Consider the following 18,910-nt stretch of genomic DNA (forward strand, 5'->3'; position numbering starts at 1 on the left):
GCTGTTAGCCTGAAGCACCCTCTTTTCCGTATCCGATCTGTCACACTCAGTCAGAAGCAAAATCTCTGATCTGAGAAAAACGAAAGTGGTCCCTGCTCAATAATCCATACTCACAAGTTATTTGATCAAATGACAATAACATTTCATCTTCAAACAGGTCACCTAAACAAGAGACACTCCTATCCGCCCAGGATTTAAACCCAGGATCCATTGTCCCTGGCCAGAAACCTGGCATACCAGCTATGGGAATATGGAAAGGTGTTTTAGACATATTACCCTCCGTCTATCTCATTGCCCTCCGTTTTGACAGTGTTAATACCTATTGGATTGTGGCAATGTTTTGCAACTATCCTCATTTTGCTCATACGCAGCACTTTGCCTGGGAGGCCTCGATGTCCAGCCATATTGATGCCGAATCTTCACAGGCCCAATCACTCTCAAAAGATAAAAGGGAGCCCAATTGATATCTTCTGACATCCGGGAGATCTACTCCTCCCAACCCTTGTGGTGTTTGAAATTTCATAAGTTTGATAAGAGGCTGCTTATGACACCAAATAAAAGAACTAAACCAACCATTTATTTTCTGAAACGTTTGTCTACGAAAAAGCGAGAGAAGCGTCCACAGAGGGTATAATAAGCGAGGAAGAACATTCATTTTAATAAGAGCAACTCGACCTAGCCATGATATTGGAAGGGCTCCCCATCTTTGAAGATCTTGTTTAATCTTGTCAAACAAATGAATAAAATTAGCCTCGAATAACTCATCAAAACTCAGGGTAACAGAAAGGCCTCCTTATGCTACTTAAAGGGGAGTCCACCTTCAATGGCTGGTTTTCCCCAAGCGCCCCCCCCCCCCCCAATAGGCAGAGCCTCCGATTTTGAAAAATTGATCTTGTAACTTGAGAAAAAGTCAAATGAATTAATACACAGTATCACACAGGGCACCCGAAACTGCCGGGCTCAAAAGAAAATGAGAACATCATCCACATATAATGTGTATGCACCTTCAACCCACCTTTGGGGCAGCTATGGCAGGGTCCCCATGACCAATGTGAACAGCAAAGGTGGGAGGGGACAGCCTTGCTGACTGCCCCTACCAATGTTAAAATTATCAGACCTTCTACCATTCGTGTGAACCACTGCCAGAGGATCACTGTAAAGGACCCTTACCCATCAAGTAAAAGCTTCACCCAGGCCAAGCCAGGGTACCTGGTCAAATGCCTTCTCCGAGTCCAAGGAAACCACCAACCCTTGAATGGATCGTTGCTGGCACACTTCAATCATGTTAAGAAGTCTGTTAACATTATTAGAAGATCTGCAACCCTTTATAAAGCCTGTCTGATCCTCCTTAACAGCAGGAACACCCTTTCCAACCTCAATGGCAGAGTCTTTGATAAAATTTTAATATCAGAGTTTTAAAGCACAGCCTTCTGGTGTCCTCCCGTCTGGAGGATGAGACAGATATTAGCCTCTCTCAAGGATGGCAGGAGGCAATCCCAACTATGTTTACAAATTCTTTATAACACTCACTGGGCAAGCCATCAGGGCCGGGCGCCTTTCCACTTTGAAGTTGCTGTACCACCTCCTGTATCTCTTGGGCTGTTAATGGAGCATGAAGGAGAGACGCCTGTTCAACAGACACACCAGGAAGATCCAAATTCCTAAAAAAAAAGACTCCTTATCCCATCTGTCCTCTCAGTATTCAGACTTGTAAAGTTCAGAGTAAACTTCCAAAATGCCTCATTGATCTTTTTAGCATCATAAATAAGAGTCCCATTCCCTTCCCTAATAGAAGCAATAAACTGGGAGGCATTCTTCTTCCTGACCAGATATGCCTAGTATTTACCCGGCCTATCACCACGGTCAAACAGCCTCTGCTTCGCAAAGGCAAGTTCCTTCCTTGCTGTATGCATTAGCAAGGAGTTTTAGGTGGATCAGAGAGCTGTGATCCGCTGCAGCTTAGTCACTGACAGTCTACTGTAGTATGCCGTCTCAGCTGTCTTCAGTCGTGCCTCAAGCAGCCGTTGCTGCTCTCCCTTCTATCGCTTCTGGCTGGCAGAGTATGAGATAATTATCCTTCTAACATAGGCCTCAGCAGTCTCCCAAAGAATGGACAGATTACTTGCTATACCTGAGCTGGTGGCCAAAAGAGCTTCAAATTCCCTCAAAGTATTCTACAAACTTACTGTCCTTAAGGATGAAGGGATCCATTTGCCAGGACCGTGAGCCCATTGCATCACCCTGAATCTTAACCATTAAATACACCGCTGCATGATCAGGGATATTCCCATTCAAACAGGATACCACCAAATCTAAGAAAGCCGTGTGAGTTGGGGAATAATCGATCCTTGTGCGGCATTTATGAGGATTGGAAAAGAATGTAAAATTCTACCCTAGGGTGTAAACGTCTCCAAATGTCTATCAACCCCCAGTTCCACACACACATCACCCAATTGCTTAGATTGTGAAGAATTTTGGGGGGGAGGGGGAGGGGGGCTTTAGGCATTCTATCCAGCACAGGATCCATAAGGTGATTAAAGTCCCCTCCTATAATAAAATGCAGTGACGCCAAGGCCATAAGCTTATACAGTGCCTCAGCCAGAAATTTAAGAGGGTGGGCCGGAGGACAGTAGACATTCAAAATCCCATATTCCCCACCAGATAGAAGGGCCTTAAGAATAACAAACTGACCATACTCATCTTTAACAAAATCTATTAAAGAGGCGACCTTCCAGAAGAGTATTGCCACTCCTCTGCTCCTAGTATTAAAAGACGAGAAAAACACCCAATCAAACCCATCCTGCTGTAACTTTGTGTTCCTTGTCATTTAGATGAGTCTCCTGTAACAACATCCACCCTGTCCTTTCTAAGGCTCGACAACACCTTTTTTCTTTTTACTGATGAATGAATCCCTCTGATGTTCCAGGTGCCCCATTTAAGAATGCTGTTAATCATGATCCTTTACCTTTGTCCTGCCGAGTGGAAGAATTTGTCTTACAATACGCTGAGCATACTCTAAAGGAGAATCAGCTTTAGATTTGACAAAGGCTCAGTTCGACTCGAAACGTCAGCTCTTTTCTCTCCTTACAGATGCTGCCAGACCTGCTGAGATTTTCCAGCATTTTCTCTTTTGGTTTCATATTCCAGCATCTGCAGAAATTTGCTTTTATTTAGGAGACTCATAGACTGTATTTACAAAAACCAAAAAAATCCACTAACTACAAAACACAAAAGGATTCTACCCCCTGCCTTACGATGCTTACATTTCCCACACACATCTCCATTCCCGCTTTCCAGCTCGAGACACACCCCAAACCCAAGCAATGGAAGAAACCAAAGGACATTGTAAACACAGAGGTATAACAAAAACAGTGAGCACTCTGCCTACCCACAATATATCATTCCCTCATGCTCAAAAAAGAATTTAAATGGTTGTTTTACCATTTAACAATTTTATTTTCAAAAAAAACTAAGGTTGTGGAGTGAAAAAAATATTACTACTTTGGGTTGGGGTGCAGAGCTCAGCAAGGCTGATCTATACAGGTATTCCCGATGAAGGGCTTTTGCCAGAAACGTCGATTTTCCTGCTCCTCAGATGCTGCCTGAACTGTTGTGCTTTTCCAGCACCACTCTAATCCAGAATTTGGTTTCCAGCATCTGCAGTCATTGTTTTTACCTTTCTGTTAGTTAACCAATCTATGTTAATGCATTACCTGTAATGCCATGCACCTTTATCTTATGCAGCAGCCTTTTGTGTGATACCTTCCCGAGTGCCTTCTGGACACCCAGATACACCATGTCCCCGCTGTCCATCGTGCTCACGGTGTCCTCACAGAATTCCAGTCAATTAGTTAAACATGCCTTTCATGATCCCATGCTGCGTCTGCCTGATGGGACAGTTTCTATCAGATGTCTCATGTTTTTTCCTTGATGATAGATTCAAGCATTTTCCCCACTACAGAAATTAAGCTCATGGATCTATAGTTACCCACCTTTTGTCTACCTCCATTTTAAAACAGTAGCATGACATTTGCTGTTTTCCAATCTGCTGAAACTGTCCCAGAGTCCTGCGAATTTTGGAAAATTACCACGAACACATTGCTATTTCCCCCACCATCTCTTTTAGCACCCTGGGATGCATTCCATCAGGACCAGGAGACTTGTCCACCTTTAGCCCCATTAGCTGACTCAGTACTACCTCTTTTGTGATCATGATTGTTTCTAGGACCTCACCAGCTATAGCCTCCTTGTCATCAATTATTGGCATATTATTTGTGTCTTTCACTGTGAAGATTGACACAAAATACCTGTTCAATGCCTCAGCCATTTCCTCATTTCCCCTTTTTAAATTCCCCTTTTCCTTGTCTAAAGGATCAACATTTACCTTAGTCATTCTTTTTCACTTTAAATATTTGTAGAAACTTTTGTTGTCTGTCCTTATATTCTGAACGATTTTACTCTCATAATCTATCTCACTTTGCTTTATAGCTTTTCTCTTGGATTTCTGTTGACCTTTAAAGATTTCCTAATCCTCTGGTTTTCCAATAATCTTTGCCACTTTGTATGCATTAGCTTTCAATTTGATACATGCCTTTATTTCCTTAGTTATTCATGGCTAATTATCCCTTTTCCTACAGTCTTTTTCACTTGGATTTACCCTTGTGCACTGTCAAAAATCACTTTTAAAAGTCTTCCACTATTCCTCAGCTGTCCCACCCATATTGTCTTTACTCCCAGTCTACCTTAGCCAATTTCCTCCCTCATCCCACTGTACTGTCCTTTGTTTAAGCACAAGAGAGTGGTTTTGGATTTTACCTTCTCACCCTCTGTCTGTATTTTAAATTCAACCCCAGACTGAGAGAACTCCTTCTGAGAGGATCCCTAACTATGAGATCATCGATTATTTCTGTCACATTACACAGGGCCAGATCTAGGATAACCTGCTCCCTTGTAGGTTCCATTACATACTGTTTGAGGAAACCATTGCAGAGACATTCACTAAACTCCTCCTCCAGATTGCTTGGACTGACTTGGTTTGATCAATCACTACGGCGATGAAAGTCCTCATTATAATTGCTGTACCCTTTCTATTTGCAGCAGTTATTTAGTTGTTTATTGCCTACTCCACTGTGATGTTGTTACCAGGTGGCCTATAGACTACACCTTTCAGTGACTTCTTCCCCTTACTATTTCTAATTTCCACCCACATTGAATCAACCCTTTTTTCTCCATAGAACCTATCTCATCTCTCACTCCCACCCTCATGTCATCCTTAAATATCAGAGTTACTCCACCTCCCTTACCTTTCCGTCTGTCCTTTTGAATAGTCCGATATCCCTGGATATTTAACATCCAGTTGTGACTCCCTGCAATCATGACTCTGTAACGGCCACTAAAATCATACCCATTTGTGCTGATTCGTGCCATCAACTCATTTATCTTATTTTGAATGCGGGTCAGCCAGCATTCAGGTAGAGTGCCTTATGCTAGTTTTTAATACCTTGTTTTAGAATCCTAACACCTCCTCCACCTGTAGAACCTTTTTTTCAAAACTTGTCACTTTTTCTGTCACTGTCTGGTTTCCGCTCATCTTAGTGCTACACTGCTCAGCTGCTTCTTGTTTGTTATTTACTATTTTGATTCTCTTTTTCCTTAAGCCTCTTGGATGAGGGAGTCGAAGGGTGGGTCAGTAAATTTGCAGACGATACAAAGATTAGTGGAGTTGTGGATAGTGAGGAGACCTGTTGTCGGCTGCAAAGGGACTTAGATATGATGCAGAGCTGGGCTGAGGAGTGGCAGATGGAGTTCAACCCTGCCAAGTGTGAGGTTGTCCATTTTGGAAGGACAAATAAGAATGCGAAATACAGGGTTAACGGTAGGGTTCTTAGTAAGGTGGAGGAGCAGAGGGATCTTGGGGTCTATGTTCATAGCTCTTTGAAAGTTGCCATCCAGGTGGATGGAGCTTGTAAGAAGGCCTATGGTGTATTAGCGTTCATTAGCAGAGGGATTGAATTCAAGAGTCTTGAGGTGATGGTGCAGCTGTACAGGACCTTGGTAAGGCCACATTTGGAGTACTGTGTGCTGTTCTGGTTGCCTCATTTTAGGAAAAATGTGGAAGCTTTGGAGAGGGTGCAGAGGAGATTTACCAGGATGTTGCCTGGAATGGAGAATAGGTCGTACTAGGATAGGTTGAGAGTGCTCGGCCTTTTCTCATTAGAACGGCGAAGGATGAGGGGTGACTTGATAGAGGTTTATAAGATGATCAGGGGAATAGATAGAGTAGACAGTCAGAGACTTTTTCCCCAGGTACAACAGAGTGTTACAAGGGACATAAATTTAAGGTGAAGGGTGGAAGGTATAGGGGGGATGTCAGGGGTAGGTTCTTTACCCAGAGTATGGTGGGGGCATGGAATGCGCTGCCTGTGGGAGTGGCAGAGGCAAATCATTGGCGACCTTTAAGCGGCAATTGGATAGGTACATGGATAGGTGCTTAAGCTAGGACAAATGTTCGGCACAACATCGTGGGCCGAAGGGCCTGTTCTGTGCTGTATTGTTCTATGTTCTATAAGCTCTCATCCACTCTAGCTAACTCAGAGCCTCCCCTTCAGTTCTCATCCCCCTGCCAAACTAGTTTAAAGCTAGTTGATAAAGCTGAAGAATTTATAATAATCTGAATCATTCACAATAATCCTCAGCCAGAAGTGCCAAGTAGATGATCCATCTCTGACACCTCTGAAAGTACCCAGTATTACAGATACCAGTTTTCAGTCAGTTTAGTCGGGGTGGCACGGTGGCTCAGTGGTTAACACTGCTGCCCCTCAGTGCCAGGGGCCTAGGTTCGATTCCAGCCTCAGGCGACTGTCTGTGTGGAGCTTGCACATTCTCCCCGTGTCTGTGTGGGTTTCCTCCGGGTGCTCCGGTTTCCTCCTCCAGTCCAAAGATGTGCAGGTCAGGATGAATTGGCCATGCTAAATTGAATTAGTCAGAGGTACATTAGTCAGAGGGAAATGAGTCTGGACGGGTTACTTTTCGGAGGGTTGGTGTGGACTTGTTGGGCCGAAGGGCCTGTTTCCTCACTGTACGGAATCTAATCTCAATTCACTCCACATGATATCAAGAAACGGTTGGAGACACTGTATACTGCTATGGCCATGACAACAATGCAACAATAGGCCTGAAGACTTGTGCTCCAGAACTTGCCACTTCCCTAGCCAAGCTCTCCATCATCAGTAAAGTGATGGAAGGTGTCATCAATAGTGCTGTCAAGCAGCACCTGCTCACTGATGTCCAGTTTGAGTTCCACCAGGGCCACTCATCTCCTGACCTCATTCAGGAGGTGAGAGTGACAGCCATTGATGACAAAGCCAGACTTGACTGACTGTGGCATAAGGGGCCCAAACAAAACTAGAATCATCGGAAATTAGTCATAAAATAGTCTGCTGGTTGGAGTCATACCTGGCAAGAAGGAATATGATTGTTGGAGATCAGTCACCTCAGCTCCAAGGCATTTCTGCAGGAGTCCTCAGGGTAGTCTCCTGGGCTCACCCATCTTCAGCTGCTTCATCAATGATCTTCCCTCCATCATAAGGTCAGAAATAAGGATGTTCGCCAATGATTGTACTATGTTGAGCACCATTTATGACTCCTCAGATGTTGAAGCAATTTATGTTCAAATGCAGCCAGAGCTGGACAATATCCAGGCTTGGGCTCACAAGGAGCAATTAATGTGCATACCATGCAAGTGGCGGACAATCTAGCTATTGTTCCTTGATGTTCAGTGACAATTCATTGCTGATTTTCCCCATTATCAACATCTTGGGCTTATCATTGTTCAGAAACAGAATAGGGCTAAACATATACTGTGGCAACAAGGTCAGAGGCTGGAAATCATGGAGTGAATAACTTACCTCCTGACTCCCCATTTGCCTGGATCAGTGCAGCTGCAACAACACTCGAAGATTGATATTATCCAGAACAAAGCAGCCACTTGGTTGGCACTACCATAAGACATGGCTTTTGCCCAAAACGTCTATTTTTCTGCTCTGCGGATGCTGCCTGACCTGCTGTACTTTTCCAGCACCACTCTAATCTTGACTGATCTCCAACAGTCCTCACTTTCACCTGCTGTCATAAGATGTAACAGCAAACGTTGACCATTCAACCCATTGAGTCTGGTATGTCTTGCAATGAGATCATGTTTAATGAATAGAGAATCATAGAGTAAGAGAGATGTATAGCATAGGAACGGACCCTTCGATCCAACCCGTCCATGCCAACCAGATTTCCCAACCCAATCTAGGCCCACCTGCCAGCACCTGGCCCATATCCCTCCAAGTCCTTCCTATTCATATACCCATCCAGATGCCTTTTAAATGTTGCAATTGTACCAGCCTCCACCACTTCCTCTGGCAGCTCATTTCATACACGTACCACTCTGTGTGAAAACGTTGCCCCTTCGGTCTCTTGTATATCTTTCCCCTCTCACCCTAAACCTATGTCCCTAGTTCTGGACTCCCCCCACCCCAGGGAAAAGACTTTGCCGATTTATCCTATCCATGCCCCTCATAATTCTGTAAACCTCTACATGGTCACCCTCAGTCTCCGATGAGGTTTGGCCTCCACATCGTAACAATATAGATCTCTGATCTAGTAATCTATAACTCCACTCTCCTTTTTCTCCTTAAACCTGTACTCCTAGAACATTTGTCTAGGTCTCTGGATTCTAGTCTGATGACATAATGACTACACTATTGCCTCCCCTTGATCATAATAGTAAAGCAGAATTATTTTTAAACTATGAGAAAATTGTAAGTGGTGCTATTCAGAGGCTTCTGGGCGACCTTATAACAAAGCCACATAGTTCACTACAGATACCACTGCAGGTATATAGGCATTGAGTATGTTGACATCTATTGCAAGGCGTTTGGAGTTCAAGAGTTGTACAAATTGTCGAACTGAAACCACATCAGGCAGACTGTGCTTGGTTTTAGTCTCCATACTGAAGGATGGTTAAGGTTACAACTGGGGGCTTTACTCAGAGAGTAGTAAGGGTATGGAATATTTTACCTGCAATGGTAGTGGATTCACCAACTTTAAGCGCATTTAAGTCATCATTGGACAAGCAGATGGACATAGATGGAATAGTGTAGGTTAGACGGGCTTCAGATTGGTATGACAGGTCGGCGCAACATCGAGGGCCGAAGGGCCTGTACTGCGCTGTAATGTTCTATGTTCTATCAAAGACTGTTTCCTGTGATGAGAGACTAAATACATTGAGTTAATATTCTCTGGAGTTTTGGAGAATGTGACGCAATCTCATTGAAGCATAGGTATCCGTCTGAGGATTTGACAGTGTGGTTGCTGGGTACCTGGAGAATCTAGAATGTGGGTTACAGTCTCAACGAATGGAGTGGATCATTTCAGACTGAGCTGTGGAGATGTTTCTTCTCTCAAGGTTGTGAATCTTTGGAAACTGCACAGTTGAGAGTAATCACAGCTGAGATTTTTGTCTATTAGGGAATTACCGGCTTTGGGGTTGATACAGGAAGGTGGAACTGGGAAGAACAACAGTATGATGTTGTCGTTCTGTTCGCCGAGCTGGGAATTTGTGTTGCAGACGTTTCGTCCCCTGTCTAGGTGACATCCTCAGTGCTTGGGAGCCTCCTGTGAAGCGCTTCTGTGATCTTTCCTCCGGCATTTATAGTGGCTTGTCTCTGTCGCTTCCGGTTGTCAGTTCCAGCTGTCCGCTGCAGTGGCCGATATATTGGGTCCAGGTCGATGTGCTTATTGATTGAATCTGTGGATGAATGCCATGCCTCTAGGAATTCCCTGGCTGTTCTCTGTTTGGCTTGCCCTATAATAGTAGTGTTGTCCCATGTTGCTTGTCGTCTGAGTGTGTGGCTACTAAAGATAGTGTTTTGTGCAAAGGACTAGCCACACTACCATATATCAAGAGCATTTCCGAACTGACAGCCAGACTACTGCGACCACTAGGACTCATAACAGCACACAAACCAACAGCCACTCTCAGACAACAACTCACCAGGACAAAGGACCCGATACCCAGATGAGCAAAACCAGTGTAGTGTACAAAATCCCATGCAAGGACTGCACAAAACACTACATAGGACAAACAGGAAAACAGCTAACGATCCGCATCCATGAACACCAACTAGCCACAAAACGACACGACCAGCTATCCTTAGTAGCCACACACTCAGATCACAAGCAACATGAATTCGACTGGGATAACACTACTATTATAGGACAAGCCAAACAGAGAACAGCCAGGGAATTCCTAGAGGCATGGCACTCATCCACAGATTCAATCAATAAGCACATCGGCCTGGACCCAATATACCGGCCACTGCAGCGGACAGCTGGAACTGACAACCGGAAGCGGCAGATACAAATCACTATAAATGCCGGAGGAAAGATCACAGAAGCGCTTCACAGGAAACTCCCGAGCACTGAGGATGTCACCTAGACAGGGGATGAAATGTTTGCAGCAAAAACTCCCCGCTCGGCGAACAGAACCACAACAACGAGCACCCGAGCTACAAATCTTCTCCCAAACTTTGAACAATATGATCTTGTTGAATGGCAGTGCAGGCTCAAAGAGCTGAATGGCCATCTTCTCCTGTCTCTTAATGTCCTCATACAGCAATTATTCACTTCCCACCTTGGTTGATAGTTCTCTGATGCCCAAAAGGTTTTCAGGGATATGAGGTGAAGACAGGTTGATGGAGTTAGATTGCCCATCAGCATGGTCCCATGAATGGTAGTACAGGCTTGAGTGGCTGAATGGCCTCATCCTGTTCCTGTGCTCTTATTCAAAGATTTCTCATTTCTCTCTCATTTTCTCATTTCCCAGGTATGGATGTGATAAACAGTGCGCTGGAGAACACTATCCAGAGCAGCCACAAGCAGAACTGGACTCCAGTCATCGTCAATGTAGCTTCAGCGACTCTCACTATTATCAATGAGGAGGTGAGAGAGTGAGGGAGGCTTGCAATGATCTGAAGTAGGAGCAACAGTGGTTGTGTAAATATCTTCATTTAACATGGGAATTAACAAATTAACCGAATGAGGCTCCAAACCATTGGGGAGATGTGGTTGCTAAGCTTTCAGGCTCTTCTTTGGGAACAATTACCAAAGTGATTGAGATCTGGTCAGGGGTAAATGTAAGGAAATGAGTGTGGGTGGGTTACTTTTCGGCGGGGGGGTTGGGGGAGCTGGTCAGTGTGGACCTATTGAGCCGAAGGGCCTATTTCCACACTGTAGGGAATCTAGAAATGTCTGACAATTTGGAGCTTAGTGAGGAAAATAGGGTAAGAAATGTGGATACTTAGTGCCATGAACTCCCACAATCTCATATATGCTTTCCACTATCACTGACTACGCAGACACATTTAATCCCTCTCCCAGAGCTCCAGGACATCTCTGCAGGAGTTCCTCAGGGTAGTGTCCTAGACCCAACCGTCTTCAGCTGTTTCATCAATAACCTTCCCTCCATCATAAGATCAGAAGTGAGGATGTGTGCTGTTGACTGCCCAATGCCCAGCACCAGTCACCACTCCTCAGATACTGAAGCAGTCCATGGTCAAATGCAGCAAGACCTGGACTATATCCACATTTCGGATGACAAATGGTAAACTGGTAACTAACATTCATACAACACAGGTACAATGACTGTCTCCAATTAGGGAAAAATATAGCCTTGGTGTTCAATGACATTACCATCACTGAATCCCCCATTAACAACTTCCTGAGGATTACTATTGACCAGAAATTGAACTAGACCAACCAAATAAATATTGCATAATAAATACAAGCAGATCAGAGGCTAGGCATACTGCAGCAAGTAACTCACTTCCTGACTCCCAGAGCCTGTCCACAATCTGCAATACACTAAACACAAGGCAGGAGTATGATGGAATATTCCCTACTCCCCAGGAGCACTGCCTGAATGGGTACAACTCCAACAACATCAGGACAAAGCAGCCCCCACCTGATTGGCACCACATCCATAAACATTCACTCCCTCCACCACTGACGCTGAGTAGCTGCAGTGTGCACTATCTACAAGATGCACTGCAGAAACTCACCAAGGCTTCTTCACAGCATCACCTGAGTCCAAGACCACCACCATCCAGAAGGACAAGGGCAGAAGATTCATGGGAACACCATCACCTGCAACAAAACAGAGTAAGAGTCAAAAGAACAGTGGATGCTGTAAATCAGAAACAAATACTGAAATTGCTGGAAAAGCTCAGCAGGTCTGACGGCACGATGGCTCAGTGGTTAGCAATGCTGCCTCACAGCATCAAGAACTTGGGTTCGATTCCAGCCTCAGGCGACTGTCTGTGTGGTTTGCACATTCTCCCCGTGTGTGCGTGGGTTTCCTCCGGGTACTCCGGTTTCCTCCCACAATCCAAAGATGTGCAGGTCAGGTGAATTGGTCATGCTAAATTGCCCGTAGTGTTAGGGGGAATGGCGCTGTGTGGACTAGTTGGGCCAAAGGACCTTTTCCACACTGTAGAGAATCTAATCTAAATCTAAAGCATCTGTGGAGAGAAATTAGAGTTAATGTTTCGGGTCATGTGATCCTTCCTCAGAACTCAAGTTCCCCTCCAAGCCACTCACCATCTTGGTTTGGAAATATATTGCTGTTCTTTTAATGTCGCTCAGTCAAAATTCTGGAATTCCTTCCGGGCAGTAAATGCTGGGCCCAGCCAGTGATGCATGCATTCCAAAAGTAACAAAGAAACCCTTGTACATTTCCCCCATTACTGTGCCCATCCATTTAATATCCCCCCCACCCCACCAACCACAGCCCTGTGTGCATTCTTCTCCTCCCCCGTCAGCTTGTTGTCCCTGTCTCTCTCTCTCTCTCTCTCTATGTCTCTTCACTATTTATTTTTTACTTTACCTCGCAGAGTGAAGAGGTTCTGTCAGAATGCCGAGTGCGTTTCCTCTCCTTTATGGGTGTTGGCCGAGATGTCCATTCCTTTGCCTTCATCATGGCTGCTGGTCCTGATCAGTTTGATTGTCACATGTTCTGGTGTGAGCCCAATGCTGCTGGTCTATCAGAGGCTGTGCAGGCAGCATGCATGGTGAGTCGGATGGGGGCACGGGTGGGCACTGCATAGAGTATGGTGGGTAACAGGAGAGAGGGTGCAGTGAGACCGGGGATGGGATGGGGTGTGTCTCATTGTGGGGGAGGGCTGGGGTTGGGGGGAAAGGTCAGGAGGGGGTTGATATCTGATTCATGGAGTCGAGGTTATTAAGTGAGTTGTGGGCGTCAGGGCAGTTTGGGGAAATGCACAAAGTGCCTGGTCCAGTTGCATCTGATGTGAAAGCATTTTGTTGAACTATCCTAATGGTTTTCTATCGTACTTCCTCCTTTCGCTCCAGCTGCGATATCAGAAATGTTTAGATGCTCGGCCGCCTGGACTCGGAAACTCGCTGACTGTGCCGTGTGCAGATTCTGTTGCCAGGAGAGTCGGTTCCAGTGTTAAAAAAGGCGTTCAGACTCTCCTGGGCTCCTTCAAACCCAAACGCTCTGGATCCCAGACTCCCTAACAGCTCCAAGGATCAGATTGGACCTGCACTTTCAGGACTCTTTCCTCTTTAATAACAAACTGCCAACAAGAACAATTCAAATCCATGTGCCAGTGAGTAAAGCCCACAACCAAAACTTCTCTCTCTTTCTCTGCTTCCCCCTCTTTGTCTCCCCCGGTCCCATCACATCTCTCTCTACAATCTGTCTCTACACTCCCCACAACTCTCTCCCCATCCTGTATCTCCCCAAACTGTTTTGTGTCTTCCCCTGTCCTCTGGCATCTCCTCCTCTCCTCTCACATCTCTCCACCCAGTGACAGCCCCCCACCCCCACCCCAGCTCGCTCCATTCCTCCTCTCCTCTCTCTTAACAAGCTGTGACAGGACACCAGCAGTTGTCTGGTGACTGTCTCTCCAGGATCCAGCATCTCCCCAGGTAAGGGGCCCCTGTGTGGGGACCATTACTGATTTTGGAGCTAAGTACCAGTGAAACCTGATACTTCTAAAAATGTTGGATCCTAAGTTAATATTTTGATTTGTAAAATATTGAGGGTTTAGATATTTAAGGGCTGGACCTTTAGCCGGAAAGCAGTGACAGACCTGGGGTAGCAGAGCATTTCCAGGGCTTGGGTCTGAGGCCAGAAAGCGGCGATGGACCTCATTCTCCCAAGAGTTTGAAAAACCCACAGAATTCCTCCTTTCAAGCAGGAAGTGGAATTTGATGTGCCTTTTTTTGTTGGAATGTACAGTTCATCATGACAACGCTACAGAATGTTCCTGAACAACACTACACTGATCCTAGCAACCGGAAACAGTATCTTTCATCATAGCAGCACTACAGCATCTCCCATGGCAACGAGTCTCTGCTCCCCACACCTCCAGGTGTTGATGCCCAGTATTTTTGCAGTGATCAATCTGCCTGTGTGTCTCTCTCTCTCTCGCTCTCTCGCTCTCTCTCTCTCTCTGCTTTTCTTGCTGTTGCACGACTGCTCAGACCTGATGGCGAACTGGTCGGTCCCAGGAACCTTTCTGCTGGCCTGACCATGGCTGGAATTAGATCATTCGAGGAAAGCAGTCCAGGATCAGGAAACCATGGCAATTATATTCCCTGTGTACCTGTCTGAGTCTGAGATGGATCTGCGCCTAGACACTAAAGTACTGGTCATTTCCAATCACTAGGTCTATGCCCCAGGTACCAGGTTTGCTGTGAATTGCGATGGGTGTGATGGCGACTTTTATTGCTTCCACAGTAATCCCACCATATGCAGACTGTGGGTGTGATTCTGAGTCTTGCCCATTACTAAACTAGAATCATACCCAAAATCCAGTTGTGGATTTGTATGTTTTGAACGGACAAGCAGTGACTATGGACCTATGTTATCGCACTGGTAAGCTGATCGTGCCTCTTACTGATCTTGTGTTTAATATGTCCCCTCTGCACACTCAAAATATTTAATTTAAACAAGGATGGAAATGAAGCAGTGTCAACAAGGCCAACTCGAGGTGACCCAGGAGTAGGGACATAGTATGGCACTGAGTGTTCAGGAAACTCCTGCAGCCAGGGCTTTCTCAAGCAACAGTGCCCCTTAGCTCAGCCCTCTCAGTGATGGCTGATTAATGATGTTGATTCAGTCAATTTCTGCCTGCCCAGCACCATCCCCTTCCTCCCCTGTGACTTAAGCTCAAAAATGTGACTCCTGTAAAGTATTTTGATTGTTGGTTTGCATTATTATTGACATCCTGTACCTGTATTTAATGTGCAAACATTAATAATGAGAAGTGATTACCGTGAGCATTATAAGGGGGCGATGAATGTCCATGTGGTACTAGCCTCTTATACTAATTCACAACAGCTGCTGGATGCACTACACTTCTGAACTTACACACACTCACAAAAACTATGACTGCCCTTAAATGTTGGAGAGCTGGGGGAGTGACTTGTTTCACATTGACCCTCAGGCTCTCTGTGTTGAATAATAGATTCCTTGAGTAACTTCACATTAATTCTCAATGCAGAATTGTACGAAAAAACGTTGGAGCTTAACCTGTGTGTTATTGTGAATTAACAAAATAAACGTCACAGTGTCGTGTCTCCTCATGGTTTACTGTGTCTGAGCCTCAGCCTTCCTCTACAACTCTTCCTTTTTTCTCCTCTTCTCAACTTCCCTTTTCTCTTCACACTCCACACCTTCCTCTTACTATCCTCTTGACCTTTGCATGTCTCCCTATCGCCTTCATTAAGAAGGACATAATTTACATGAGATGTGATGCTTAACTAATACCAGACAGTAGTCAGACCTCAGCTGGAGCGTTGTGTACAGTTTTGTACACCACAGTCCACCACCAGAATTTGAACACATTGGAGAGAGTGCAGGAGAGTTTGCAGAATGGTTTCTGGGATGTTTTATATTTTAGGTTGGAGAAGTTTGTATCCCTATATTCCCTGCACTATTTATAAATCTGCTAAGATGGCTCTTAAATGTTGCTGTTGTATCCGCCTCCACCACCTCCTCTGGCAGTCCATTCCAGGCACTTCCTGCCCTCTGGTAAAAAAAAACCAGCCTCTCACATCTCCTTTAAACCTACACCCCCTAATAATTGTCTTTTTTTTACCTTAAGATAAGGACTCCAACTATCCAATTTAGATGCTCAAGTGAATACAAGCCAAGTTTGTCCATTCTCTCATAGCTAATACCCTCTGGCCTGGTAAACCCTTTTAGCACCCTCGCTAAAGCTTCCACATCCTTCTGGTTGTGTGGCAACCAGAGCTGTACGCAATACCCCAATTGTGGCTTAACTAAAGCTCCATACAGCTCCAACATGACTTGCCAGTTTTTATACTCCAGTCAATGGAGACAAGCATACCATAGGCTGCCTTGACCACATTACAGAGTCATAGAGATGTACAGCATGGAAACAAACCCTTCGGACAAACCTGGTCCCACCTGCCAGCACCCAGCCCATATCCCTCTAAACCCTTCCTATTCATATACCCATCCAAATACCTCTTGAATGTTGCAATTGTACCAGCCTCCACCACATCCTCTGACAGCTCATTCCATACACGTACCACCCTCTGTGTGAAGACGTTGCCCCTTAGATGTCTTTTAATTCTTTCCCCTCTCACCCTAAACCTATGCCCTCTAGTTCTGGACTCCCCGACCCCAGGGAAAAGGCTTTGCCTATTTACCCTATCCATGCCCCTCATAATTTTGTAAACCTCTATAAGGACGCTCCAGGGAAAATAGCCCCAGCCTGTTCAGCCTCTCCCTGTAGCTCAAATCCTCCAAACCTGGCAATATCCTTGTAAATCATTTCTGAACCCTTATTCACTAATGTTGCCACTTTCAGGAAGCGAGGAACCAGTTGACTTTAATCAGATACTTCCATGGTGGTGTACAGGCGTCAGATCATCGCAAATGCTGGCAGAACCCCGAGTAGGTAATCGTGCTCCGCCTTGTTAAAGTATCTTCCAATCGATGGACAGGAGAGTGCTCAACAAACCAGTCCTCTTGAATGCAGACGAATGCAGATTTCTCCAGCTTCTTCATTTCCCCTCCCCCCACCTTATCTCAGTCCCAGTCCTCGGACTCAGCACCGCCTTCTTGACCTGCAATCTTCTTCCCGACCTCTCCGTCCCCACCCCTTCTCTGGCCTATCACCCTCAACTTAACCTCCTTCCACCTATCGCATTCCAATGCCCCTCCCCCAAGTCCCTCCTCCCTACCTTTTATCTTAGCCTGCTTGGCACATCTTCTTCATTCCTGAAGAAGGGCTTATGCCCGAAACGTCTATTCTCCTCCTTGGATGCTGCCTGACCTGCTACGCTTTTCCAGCAACACATTTTTCAGCTCTTGGATGCTCCAGCCCTGCACCCAAGAAAGTGGCAGCATTCTGTCTGTTAAACAGGATGAGCTAAAGTGCCCTGAGGAACTCCATGGGCAGGCTGTCCAGCCCCGGGAAAGATGCCCCTTGAGACATGGATGAGTTCACCAGTCAGCTCCTCTAAACTGACAGGACCATTGAGCGTGGTGTTCAGGAAACGTTAGACTCTACTCTAAAAGCTGTAATAGCAGGGCATTTAGAACAACACAGTATTGACCAAGCAGCATCAGCGTGACTTCACAAAGGGGTAATCATGCCTGGCAAATTTATTAGAATTCTTTTTGGGAGTAACAACCAGGATTGATAAAGAGGAAAATGGACAATATATTTGGATTTTCAGAAGATGTTTGATCGAAGTATCACACATGATGCTACTTAATAAGAGACCATGGTGTTGGAAACTAGTATGTTAGCATGGATAGCAGATTGTCTAATAGAAGACAATGAGTTATAGAACAGTACAGGCCCTTCGGTCCTCTGTGTTGTACTGGCCTTCTATCCTATGCTCAGATCAGACTAACCTACATACCCTTCATTGTATTATCTTCCATGTGTCTATCCAAGAGTCGCTTAAATGTCCCTAATGCATATGACTACTACCACTGCTGGCAGTGCATTCCACGCACCCACTATCCTTTGTGTAAAGAACCTACCTCTGACATCTCTAAACCCTCCTCCAATTACCTTAAAATTACTCCCTCCCGCCCCATATGATAGACATTTCTACCCTGAGAAAAAGTCTCCAGCTATCCACTCCATCTGTGCCTTTCATCATCTTGTACACCTCCACCAAGTTACCTCTCCTCCTCCTTAGCTCCAATGAGAAAAGCCCTAGCTCCCTCAACCTTTCCTCATAAAACACACCCTCCAGTCCAGGCAGCATCCTGGTGAATCTCCTCTGCAGCATCTCTAAAGCTTCCACATCCTGTAATGAGGCGATCAGAACTGAACACAATATTCCAAGTGTGGTCTAACCAGGGTTTTATAGAGCTGTAGCATAACCACGCGCCTGTTAAACTCAATCCCTCGCTAATGAAAGTCAACACACCATACGCCTTCTTAACCCTATCAACTTGGATGTCAACTTTGAGGCATTTATGGACATGAATGCCAAGATCCCTCTGTTCTTCCACACTGCCAAGAATCCTGCCTTTAACGCTATAATTTACATTCAAATTCAGCCTTCCAAAGTGAATCACTTTACAGTTTTCCAGGTTGAACTCCAACTGCTACTTATCAGCCCAGCTCTGCATCCTGTCAATGTCTCATTACAACCTACAACAGCCTTCCACACAATTCCACCAACCTTTGTGTCATCGGCAAACTTATTAACCCACCCACTTCCTCACCCAAGTCATTTATAAAAATCACAAAGTGCAGAGGTCCCAGAACAGATCCCTGTGGAACACGACTGATCACCGAGTCCAGGCTGAATACTTTCCATCTACTACCAACCTCTGTTC

The 18,910-nt window shown here is 45.3% G+C and overlaps 1 protein-coding gene across 5 annotated transcripts in view; it reads left to right on the forward strand.

The window, feature by feature from the left end:
* Positions 1-15,648, forward strand: part of apbb1 (amyloid beta (A4) precursor protein-binding, family B, member 1 (Fe65)) — a 149,147-nt gene extending 133,499 nt beyond the window's left edge. For all 5 annotated transcript variants that reach the window (XM_060826401.1, XM_060826398.1, XM_060826400.1 and 2 more), the window contains 3 exons: positions 10,874-10,989; positions 12,939-13,115; positions 13,417-15,648. In XM_060826401.1, the coding sequence (XP_060682384.1) occupies positions 10,874-10,989; positions 12,939-13,115; positions 13,417-13,584 (461 nt within the window). In that variant the 3' untranslated portion in view covers positions 13,585-15,648. The remainder of the gene's footprint in view (positions 1-10,873; positions 10,990-12,938; positions 13,116-13,416) is intronic.
* The last annotated feature ends 3,262 nt before the right edge of the window (positions 15,649-18,910 follow it).

This window comes from Hemiscyllium ocellatum, chromosome 6, assembly GCF_020745735.1.
Source record: "Hemiscyllium ocellatum isolate sHemOce1 chromosome 6, sHemOce1.pat.X.cur, whole genome shotgun sequence".
Taxonomy (NCBI): domain Eukaryota; kingdom Metazoa; phylum Chordata; class Chondrichthyes; order Orectolobiformes; family Hemiscylliidae; genus Hemiscyllium; species Hemiscyllium ocellatum.